General features: G+C 49.0%; 1 protein-coding gene across 1 annotated transcript in view; it reads left to right on the top strand.

Moving 5' to 3' along the window:
* The window catches only part of AAGAB (alpha and gamma adaptin binding protein), a 66,055-nt gene that overhangs the window by 10,441 nt on the left and 43,542 nt on the right, over nt 1–12,072 (top strand). Inside the window, exon 2 of the mRNA XM_089664740.1 lies at nt 10,839–11,029. Coding sequence (XP_089520866.1) covers nt 10,839–11,029 — 191 coding nt within the window. The remainder of the gene's footprint in view (nt 1–10,838; nt 11,030–12,072) is intronic.

The raw sequence follows: 12,072 nt of genomic DNA, 5'->3' as shown, positions 1-12,072 counted from the left end.
ATTGGTGTCAGTGTGGTGGAGGGGAGAATAGTGCCCCATCATTGGGGTCAGGGGGGGGGGAAATAGTGTCCCATCGTTGGTGTCAGTGGGGGGAGGAATAGTGCCCCATCATTGGTGTCAGTGGGAGGAATAGTGCCCCATCATTGATGTCAGTGTGGTGGAGGGGAGAATAGTGCCCCATCATTGGGGTCAGGGGGGGAGGAATAGTGCCCCATCATTGGTGTCAGTGGGAGGAATAGTGCCCCATCATTGATGTCAGTGTGGTGGAGGGGAGAATAGTGCCCCATCGTTGGTGTCAGTGGGGGGAGGAATAGTGCCCCATCGTTGGTGTCAGTGGGGGGAGGAATAGTGCCCCATTGTTGGTATTAGTCACACAAATGATGGGGCACTATTCCTCCCACTGACACCAATGATACTTACTTTGCTGACCCCTGCTCCAGCCTGGGCTCGCTCTCTCACTTACCTGTCAGCTGTCTTCCTTCTCTGGCCGCTCTCCTCTTCACTCGCTCCGGCAGCTCCCTCGGTCTTCTTTGATGTACGCGCGCTGCCGCTTGGCTCCTCCTCTCCAAGCTCCACCTCCTCGCCGGTGATTGGCCGCCTGTGTGCCTCTCCTGAGCTACAGTTCCGGTGGCCAATCAGCGGCGAGGAGGCGGAGCTGCTGAGCGATCCCGGAGGTGTGGCCAGGTGACAGGAGCAGCGTATCATCCCGCCCACACATCGCCGGAGAGAGGAGTGGTGTCTCGGTTCCTAAGACCATCGGAAATATGTGTTTTCCGATGGTCTTAGGCGACCCCTGGGAAATGGTCGTTCGACCCCCAAAGGGGTCGCGACCCCCAGGTTGAGAACCGCTGCTCTATACTAACCCTTCCTCTATAGTAACTCTTCCTCTATAGTAACCCTTCCTCTATAGTAACCCTTCCTCTATAGTAACCCTTCCTCTATAGTAACCCTTCCTCTATAGTAACTCTTCTTCCTTCTTCTTTTTTTCTTCTTAATCTTTGTTCTTCATCTTTGTTCTTCTTGTTCGTCTTCTTCTTCGTTCGTCTTCTTCTTCGTTCGTCTTCTTCTTCGTTCGTCTTCTTCTTCGTTCGTCTTCTTCGTTCGTCGTCTTCTTCGTTCGTCGTCTTCTTCGTTCGTCGTCTTCTTCGTTCTTCTTCTTCTTCGTTCTTCGTTCTTCTTCTTCTTCGTTCTTCTTCTTCGTTCTTCTTTCCAAGCAGAAGTGATGTACTGTCTTTGAGCTCTTGATAACTTCAGAATGTTTCCATTGATGACACAATTGACAAGAGTCACCAGTGAGAAGGCATTGCACTTCTCAATAGTGTCATGTATGTGGTAGAGTGACTCTCCCTCTATAGTAAATCTTCCTTCTCCTTCGTTCTTCCCCTTCGTTCTTCTTCTTCTTTGTTCTTCTTTCCATGCAGAAGTAATGTGCTGTCATGAGCTCTTGATAACTTCAGAATGTTTCCAGTGATGACACAATTGACAAGAGTCACCAGTGAGAAGACATTGCACTTCTCAATAGTGTCATCTATGTAAACATTTTGTAGCCTTCTGTGGAGGGGTACAGGCTTTTCGAAATCCACAGAAGGTTGCAGAATGTTGACGGAGATGACACCATTGACAAGTCGCCAATGAAAAGACAATGCTCATCAATAGTGTCATCTATGTAAATATTTTATAGCCTTCTGTGGAAGTCGGACAACCTGGACCCCTCCTGCATCAAGAACTCAATGATAACACTTTGCTTCTGCTTGGAATCCATTATTTCCCTGCAATAAAGAAGAAGGGTTTCTATAGAGGAAGAGTTACTCTACCAACATGTGAAATTTGAATGACTTCTGTAAGTTTATGGAAAATTGGTTGTAAGTTTTTTTTAATACTTTGGGTACAGGCCACTGACTTCACCATAAATATCGCTAACACCATCCTCAATCCATCCCCTCACGCCAGGGTACTAGAGGTAATCCTAGACTCCCATCTGTCCTTCCAGCCCCAGATCCAATCGCTGACAAAATCATGTAGACTTCAGCTCTGCAAAATCTCCAAGATATGACCGTTCCTAACCTCGGAAACCACTAAGCAACTTATTCCCTCCCTTGTCATATCACACCTCGACTATTGTAACTCCCTCCTCATTGGCCGACCTCATCGTAGACTATCCCCCCTCCAGTCTATCATGAATGCTGCTGCCAGACTCATCCACCTCACTAACTGTTCTGTATCCACTACCCCTCTCTGCCAATCCCTCCACTGGCCTCCACTCAGTGTCCTCCACCCCTCTCTGCCAATCCCTCCACTGGCCTCCACTCAGTGTCCTCCACCCCTCTCTGCCAATTCCTCCACTGGCATCCATTCAGTGTCCTCCACCCCTCTCTGCCAATCCCTCCACTGACCTCCACTCAGTGTCCTCCACCCCTCTCTGCCAATCCCTCCACTGACCTCCACTCAGTGTCCTCCACCCCTCTCTGCCAATCCCTCCACTGGCCTCCATTCAGTGTCCTCCACCCCTCTCTGCCAATCCCTCCACTGGCCTCCATTTAGTGTCCTCCACCCCTCTCTGCCAATCCCTCCACTGGCCTCCACTCAGTGTCCTCCACCCCTCTCTGCAAATCCCACCACTGGCCTCCACTCAGTGTCCTCCACCCCTCTCTGCCAATCCCTCCACTGGCCTCCATTCAGTGTCCTCCGTCCCTCTCTGCCAATCCATCCACTGGCCTCCATTCAGTGTCCTCCACCCCCCTCTGCCAATCCCTCCACTGGCCTCCACTCAGTGTCCTTCACCCCTCTCTGCCAATCCCTCCACTGACCTCCACTTAGTGTCCTCCACCCCTCTCTGCCAATCCCTCCACTGGCCTCCACTCAGTGTCCTCCATCCCTCTCTGCCAATCCCTCCACTGGCTCCCAGTTGCCCAACGGATAAAATTCAAAACTCTGACAATGACATATAAAGCCGTCCACAACACTGCCCCAACTTACATAACCGATCTTATCTCTAAATATCACCCAAACCGTACACTCCACTCCTCGCAAGACCTCTTACTCTCTAGCTCCCTTATCTCCTCCTCCCATGCTCGTCTCCAAGACTTCTCCAGGGCATCACCCATCCTCTGGAACTCCCTACCCCAATCTATCAGATTATCACCTACTCTACTTGCCTTTCGGCGTTCACTGACAACCTATCTCTTCAGGGAAGCCTATCCCGCCCTCTGTTAATTCTGGTATCCTCTACTCTTCCAACCACTCCATCCCCCCACAGTGACTATCTACTGTACCATTCACCCCTCCCTCCTAGATTGTAAGCTCCCAGGATCAGGGCCCTCCTATCCCTCTTGCATTGAACTGTATTGTTGCTGTATTGTCTCCCGCTATAATGTAAAGTGCTGAGCAAACTGTTGGCGCCATAAATCCTGTATAATAATAATAATAATAATACAGGCCTCTGCCAAAATCATAACTAAAGTAGACCAATGTGCAGATTTGTAGTGTTTTCTATTGATGCTACAGCCAAAGTTAAAGTTGGATCACAGACGAGTTACAAGGAGCTTTACCTATATTATATGTACATCTGATAGACGCCTGACACCCCGACTGGGTATTTCCGCCAGTAAGCTGCTTCCCACACTCTGGAACATGAGGCAAGTGAGTATAGCTGTATCTATTGGACAACACCAGCTTTTTGGATTAAACAATAACAACTGCTTTATAAGAGAGAGACTGTGAATTTATTGTTAGGGATTCGGGTATGACCAGAAATGAGTGGACTGACACAGGGAAGTAGCAGGCTTCAGGAACACAGGTGTAGTCAGGCTCGAGAGGTGGAATGGTCAGGAAGGCCGTAAGGTACTGTCAGGTACCGCCTGGCAATGTCTCTAGCAGCCCACAGCACGGATTTCCTCAGGGCGCGCGGTCTAAGTCCCAGCCTGCTATTCACCAGGGCCCCTGATGGTGGGGATGGACTTGGTGCAGACTGGAACCAGGTCGCGACCCCTGAGTGCGTCCGGCTGTGGTAGCGAGTACTGGCAGGGGACTGCAGGAACGGAGTCTGATGGGAAGAGGCAGGCAGACTTACTAGAGGTGATCCGTGTGGGATGGATGGATCGTCGGGTGAAGTAAGTGTAGTCAGACAGGCCGGGTCGGTATCGTGCGGGCAGCGTGGTACAGGAGGAGCAAGCAGAGAATGGTCGGGGTCACAAGCCAGGTTCAGCAGGTAGCTGGCAGCGCGGTACTGAGGATCAGGCAGAAGGATGGTCAGGCAAGCCAGGGGTTCAACAGGAGACGGTCAGCAGAGGTCAGGATCAAAGCAGGGTCAGCAACGAGGCAGGAACACAGGATACCAGGTACAGGGGCTCATGGGAAAACATACACCAAGGCCCTGATCACAGGCCTGGTCATTCCTAAATACACCTCCTGCAATCAGCCCCAGGTGTTGGCTGACTGCAGAAATGAGCTTCTGGCTGCTGAGAGCACCCGCTGGTCAGCCCTGGTACTGCAGCCCACACGGCAGGTGAGTCCCACCACCAGTGCTGAGTCCATTCCTGACATTTATACATGAGGTTATTGTAGCCATATTAGTGCACTTGTAACAGAAACAATTCAGCACTGTCCGTGATACTTTTTTTATTTGCACTAACATACAATTTTCAGGACAAGCTTTCGGGGTATGTCCCCTTCTTCAAGGTCCATTTTGTACTACTTCACAAAGTTTTAGCAGAATGTTGAAAGAAACAATCTGAGGGGAAAAAAAGGAAAAACAACACAAACAAATGTACATAGAGATAAGACAGAGCAAAAGCAAAGACTGGAGGGGGACAACACTCACAGAGGGGGTTGTAAAACTGTTGAATAATGAGGAATCCCATGTCCAAATTAAGGCTGTTCTCTTTTGTGTCAAATAGAAATATCATTCTTAGTTCAAAAGTTTTCTTTCCTGGATAGTTTTGAAATTTCCTTTAGAAACTAAGATATTGAAGTCTTCCATAGTGCGGTCCGGTTGTGCGAAATGGAGTCCCACAGGTGTGCAGAAGTCATCTATGTTCCTTGATGGTACGTGTGACAGGAGTCACTTTGGGTGGGGGGCCCATGGCCCAAATAGAGCTGGGGAGACCCCTGTATCAGCTCCCCATATCCCTTTTATGTGTAAGTCACCCTGTGCCTGTTAGGGGTACAGGGTGATCTGTCCTAATATTGTGTAGACATGTCTAGGAGATAGGTGAGGTGGGGCGTTGTGGATTGTTTGGTGTTATGTGGTTGCATCCCATTGTTCTATTGTGTGTCTGTCTTGGGAGCAAACTATTATGGGATATATGTTTTTATGTGTATCGGCCTGGTGGGGGGTGTCTCCAGCAGCCCTCCCTCCTGATGGGATTGTCTGCTGGTGTGAAGTTTGAATACCTGTGTGTCTCTTGTTACTAAATGTAGATTGCCCCGCCCTGTGTCATTATACAGGGAGGGGGGATTGTCCCTTGAATGTATATATCTTGTATCTGTGTTGAAATAAACTAGTCTACTTTCTGGATTACTTTAACATTGGTGTCGTCTAGTCTTGTAAGTTTTGCTGTGGTGTCTGTTGTCGGTGTTCGGACGGGGAAGCGGTAGTCTAACGGAAGTACCCAAGTGCAGTTTGCTCGCAAGCCAGACACACAATAGAATAATGGGATGCAACCACATAACACCAAACAATCCACAACCCCCCGCCCCACCTATCTCCTAGACATGTCTACACAATATTAGGACAAATCACTCTCCACCCCTAACAGGCACAGGGTGACTTACACATAAGAGGGATATGGGGAGCTGAGACAGGGGTCTCCCCACCTCTCCAAAGTGAGCTGGGTTCCATGGGCCCCCCACCCAAAGTGACTGCCGTCACAGTACGTCTGTGCAAATTCATGCTGGTTTGCAACTTCTGTCCTGTTTCGCCAACGTAAGGGCCTTTGCTGCATTTTCCGCTCTGGATAAGGTACACAATATTACTGGAGGTCCAGCTGTAGGATCCGGTGATATTGAAGATCCCTTTTGAGTGTCTGACACTTTTTGATGGATTCATTTGGTTGCAGTTTGCAGCGTTTTTTATTGCAGGGTTTGCTTGCATTATTTGTGACATCAGAATCAGAAGGAAGTTTCCTACTGATTAGTTTATTTCTAAGGTTCGAGGGGGGGGGGGGGGGTTGTCTAAAAGCCAGTATTGGAGGTTGCTGGAATATTTCTTTCAGAGTTCCATCCTCTGTTATGATGGGTTGTAAATCTTTGATTATTTTTTTTATCCCTTCTAGTGTTGGGTTGTATGTAGTTACTAGAGGTACACGGCTGGTTGTTTTTTTTCTTCTTGTACTGAAGCAGATTTTCTCTTCGGGTTCTCAAGGCTGTGTTTATGCCGGTGTTGATAGTTTTGTCCTTGTAACCTTTCTTATGGAAGGAGTCTGCTAGTGTCCCGAGATGTTTATCTCGGTCTTTTGGGTCTGAACATATTTGGTGGTTTCTGATGGCCTGGCTGTGTATGATGGCCCGTTTTGTGTATGGGGGGTGAAAGCTGGAACTGTGGAGGTAGTTTCACCAACCAGTGGGTTTCCTGTATATTGAGGTGTGAAGCGTATCATCTGTGATGTATATACCGTGGTGTCTAGGAAGTTGACGTGTGTTTGAGTATTCATTTTTTAGTTTGATTGATGGATGAAAAGTGTTGATGATTTAAAGGGTTAGTTCATCATTACAGAAAACAATGAATTGCATAGAATGAATTGCATGAATGCAAGCTTGCATAACCGTATATAACAAGAACAGCAGTGGGGTAAAGAGGTAAGGATGGGGGGATAGTTAAGGGCGGGTAGGTGTACCTGGAAGACACACTCATCATCTTTGAGGGGATAGTTAAGGGCGGGTAGGTGTACCCGGAAGACACACTCATCTTTGAGGGGATAGTTAAGGGCGGGTAGGTGTACCCGGAAGGCACACTCATCTTTGAGGGGATAGTTAAGGGCGGGTAGGTGTACCCGGAAGGCACACTCATCTTTGAGGGGATAGTTAAGGGTGGGTAGGTGTACCCGGAATACACACTCTTCTTTGAGGGGATAGTTAAGGATGGGTAGGTGTACCCGACAGGCACATTCTTCTTTAAGGGGATAGTTAAGGATGGGTAGGTGTACCCGACAGGCACACTCTTTGAGGGGATAGTTAAGGGCGGGTAGGTGTACCCGACAGGCACATTCTTCTTTGCGGCAATAGTTAAGGATGGGTAGGTGTACCCGACAGGCACACTCTTCTTTGAGGGGATAGTTAAGGGCGGGTAGGTGTACCTGGAAGACACACTCCTCTTTGAGGGGATAGTTAAGGGTGGGTAGGTGTACCTGGAAGACACACTCATCTTTGAGGGGATAGTTAAGGGCGGGTAGGTGTAACCGACAGGCACACTATTCTATGAGGGGATAGTTAAGGATGGATAGGTGTACCCGACAGGCACACTCTTTTTGAGGGGATAGTTAAGGGCGGGTAGGTGTACCGGACAGGTACACTCTTCTTTGAGGGTATAGTTAAGGATGGGTAATTGTACCCAACAGGCACACTCTAATTTGAGGGGATAGTTAAGGATGGGTAGGTGTACCCGACAGGCACATTCTTCTTTAAGGGGATAGTTAAGGATGGGTAGGTGTACCCGACAGGCACACTCTTTGAGGGGATAGTTAAGGGCGGGTAGGTGTACCCGACAGGCACATTCTTCTTTGCGGCAATAGTTAAGGATGGGTAGGTGTACCCGACAGGCACACTCTTCTTTGAGGGGATAGTTAAGGGCGGGTAGGTGTACCTGGAAGACACACTCCTCTTTGAGGGGATAGTTAAGGGTGGGTAGGTGTACCTGGAAGACACACTCATCTTTGAGGGGATAGTTAAGGGCGGGTAGGTGTAACCGACAGGCACACTATTCTATGAGGGGATAGTTAAGGATGGATAGGTGTACCCGACAGGCACACTCTTTTTGAGGGGATAGTTAAGGGCGGGTAGGTGTACCGGACAGGTACACTCTTCTTTGAGGGTATAGTTAAGGATGGGTAATTGTACCCAACAGGCACACTCTAATTTGAGGGGATAGTTAAGGGCGGGTAGGTGTACCCGACAGGCACACTCCTCTTTGAGGGGATAGTTAAGGGCGGGTAGGTGTACCCAACAGACACACTCTTTTTTGAGGGGATAGTTAAGGGCGGGTCGGTGTACCCGACAGGCACACTCTTCTTTGAGGGGATATTTAAGGGCGGGTCGGTGTACCCGACAGGCACACTCTTCTTTGAGGGGATAGTTAAGGGTGGGTAGGTGTACCCGACAGGCACACTCTTCTTTCAGGGGATAGTTAAGGGCTGGTAGGTGTACCCGACAGGCACACTCTTCTTTGAGGGGATAGTTAAAGGCAGAGTAGGTATACCCAACAGGCACGTTCTGCTTTGAAAGGCCTAAGGTCTACTTCAAGTCCTGCTCGGAGGCCTCATGTACTAATTATGTTCGTTCTATGTCTAATTTAAGGAGGTTCTCACTTTATCTTCTTACCATAATGGAGGATCAGTCTATGATTCTTATTCTGGTTGCAGGAAAGATGCCCAAAGAACCCTCTAGGTGTGGATAGTGAAGAATAATATTACACCTTCCATCCCCTACAGAAGGGAAGCTTTATTGTTCTTATTCAAAGAAATAATGCAAGGCTCCGTCTCTGTGTTCATCACGTTATTATCCATCATCGTAAAACTTCCAAAAAGAAGCCTCAAGGTACCTAAAAATAGATGATCAAACGAAAATATTTATTCCGGGAGTCCCTAGACACCAAGCTAATGAGAACTGTACAGAAGAAAGGACTAGTTGTGGACTCAACCGGAATGGGGAATTTGTAAATACTCAACTTATTTCTCTTGAGCATTTACAAATTCCCCATTCCGGTTGAGTCCACGACTAGTCCATTTTTCTGTTATTATCCATCATCACAGACTGATCTGCTCTCTCCATGGGGTCACAGGCTGAACTGAGCTCTCCTCAATTCTCTGACTGGGAGAAGCAGACAAAATCCCCAGTCTCTTCCATGGGCTATAATCAAGTGGTTAGAAGGCTATTCCCTAGTCCCCTCCAAAAGCCCCTGTCCTGGTTGGGTTTGTCACAAGAAGACCTGGAGGTTTACAAAGATAGCCAGTGAATGTGAACTCAAAAAAAACTAACTCTTTACTGGAGACCATAGATGGAGATGTCTGCACTTTGACCTTGGTTGAACAAGAGCGCCTGGCCTACAATCGCCTAAGCGCCCACCTCACTGATAACAACCTCCTTGACACCCTACAGTCTGGCTTCCGTCCCCTACACTCCACCGAAACTGCCCTACTTAAAATCACTAACGACCTGCTAACCACCAAAGCTAATGGCCATTACTCTGTCCTCCTGCTCCTTGACCTCTCCGCGGCCTTCGACACTGTCGACCACCCCCTCCTCCTTACTAAACTGCACTCCCTTGGCATCAGGGACGCTGCTCTCTCCTGGTTCTCCTCCTACCTATCCCAACGCTCCTTCAGCGTCACCTATAACACTGCCACCTCCCCCTCTCTCCCCCTCTCTGTTGGGGTCCCCCAAGGTTCTGTCCACGGGCCCCTCCTCTTCTCCATCTACACTTCCTCCCTTGGCAAACTAATACACTCCCACGGCTTCAATTACCACCTCTATGCCGACGACACACAAATTTACCTCTCCACCCCTCACCTCACCCCCTCAGTCTCCACCCGCATCGCCCACCTCCTGAACGACATATCAGACTGGATGTCGCTCCATTTCCTCAAATTAAACCTGTCCAAAACCAAGCTCCTGGTCTTCCCCCTACCCCGCGCCCCCCCACCATCCTCTCCATCACTACTAACAACGCCACCATCACTCCCACCCCACATGCCAAAGTCCTGGGTGTCACCCTGGACTCAAACCTTTCCTTCCAACCTCACGTCCAATTACTATCAAAGTCATGCAGGCTCCACCTCCGCAACATCTCCAAGATACGTACATTCCTCACCCCAGACACCACCAAACAACTCGTACACTCCCTCATCATCTCACGCCTGGACTACTGCAACTCCCTTCTCACTGGTCTACCCAAACGAACGCTATCCCCGCTCCAGTCGATCCTGAACTCAGCGGCTAGACTCATCCACCTCACCAACCGCTCCACATCCGCCTCCCTCCCTCTGTCATTCCCTCCACTGGCTCCCGATTGTCCAGCGCGTCAAATTCAAATTACTAACTGACATACAAAGCCATTCACAACGCCGCCCCAAACTACCTCACCGACCTGATACCCAAATACCACCCTACCCGTGCCCTCCGCTCCTCACAGGACCTCCTACTCTCTAGCACCCTGGTCTCCTCCTCCCAAGCCCGATTGCAGGATTTCTCCCAGACTTCCCCAATCCTCTGGAACTCCCTACCCAAATCCATCCGACTGTCACCTACCCTCCTCACCTTCAGGCGCACCCTGAAAACCCACCTCTTCAGGGAAGCCTACCCCAACCTCACCTAACACCCGACCTCACCTAACAACTAACCTCCTCCACTCCTCCCACCACTCCATCCCCCACAGCCATTTCCTCCTGTACCACTATCCCCTCCCTCCTAGATTGTAAGCTCGAAAGAGCAGGGCCCTCGAACCCCTCGTGTATTGTATTGTTACTGTCTTGTCTCATGTTCTGTCCCCCACTATAATGTACAGCGCTGAGCGAACCCTTTGGCGCTATATAAATACTGTATAATAATAATAATGAGAGAATGCTAGACCTTTTTTGTTCAAGTAATACATATGTTTGTTTTTTTTTTTTTTTTTTTTTTTCTTGAAGAAATCATCGGCACAGACCAGCTTCCTACGATTGTACAGGAGACGGAGGGTGTTCGGCAGTACCCCTGGAGGATAGACAACAAGTACTACACAGCCCTTGTAAATATCTGCATAGTACCCAGCACAGCCCAGGTGACTGCTCGGGTAGCTGAGTCCGTCCAGGCCTTCGTCGTCTACTTTGACAGCACAGTGGTGAGTGTTTATGGTGGGTTTAAGATACAAATACAGTGAAGGAAATGCGTATTTGCTCCCTTGCTTATTTTGAATGTTTGCCCACTCACAAAGAAATGATCGGTCTAAAAATCGAACGTTCGGTGTATTCTAACACTGAGAGACAGAATAGCAACAAAAAAATTCAGCAGAAATGCGTCTAACAAATGATGACTGATCTGCATGTTCATGAGGGAAATAAGGATTTGATCCCCTTCACAAAACATGACTTAGTACTTGGTGGCAAATCCCTTGTTGGCAATCAGAGGTCAGATGTTTCCTGGAGTTGGCCCCCAGGTTTGCACACATCCCAGGAGGGATTTTGGCCCACTCCTCTTGGCAGATCCTCTCCAAGTCATTCAGGTTTGGTGGCTGACGTTTGGCAACAGCTCCCTCCACAGATTTTCAGTCGGATTAAGGTCTGGAGCCTGGCTAGGCCACTCCAGGACCTTAATGTGCTTCTTCTTGAGCCACTCCTTTGTTGCCTTGGCCGTGTGTTTTGGGTCATTGTCATTCTGGAACACCCATCCACCACCCATTTCCAATGCCGTGGCTGACGGAAGAAGGTTCTCACCCAAGATTTGATGGTACATTGCCCCATCCATCATCCTTTTGATGCGGTGCAGTTGTCCTGTCCCCTTCAGATGTTCAGTGGCAAACCTTCAGACGGGCCTGGACATGTGCTTTCTTGAGCAGAGGGACCTTGCGGGCACTGCAGGATTTCAGTCCTTGTCGGCGTAGTGTGTTACCAATTGTTTTCTTGGTGACTGTGGTCCCAGCTGCCTGGAGATCATTGACAAGATCCTCACGTGTAGTTCTGGGATGATTCCTCACTGTTCTCATGATCATTGACACTCCACGAGGTGAGATCTTGCATGGTGCACCAGACCTAGGAGGGCTGACAGTTGTTTTGTGTTTCTTCCATTTGCGAATGATTGCACCAACTGTTGTCACCTTCTCACCAAGCTGCTTGGCCATAGTTTGGTAGCCCAGTCCAGCCTTGTGTAGGTCTACAATCTTGTCCC

The sequence above is a fragment of the Staurois parvus genome, unplaced genomic scaffold, assembly GCF_062004578.1.
Source record: "Staurois parvus isolate SC_StPar_1 unplaced genomic scaffold, SC_StPar_1.0 ptg002019l, whole genome shotgun sequence".
Classification (NCBI taxonomy): domain Eukaryota; kingdom Metazoa; phylum Chordata; class Amphibia; order Anura; family Ranidae; genus Staurois; species Staurois parvus.
This window is presented reverse-complemented; position numbering and strand designations above follow the sequence as displayed.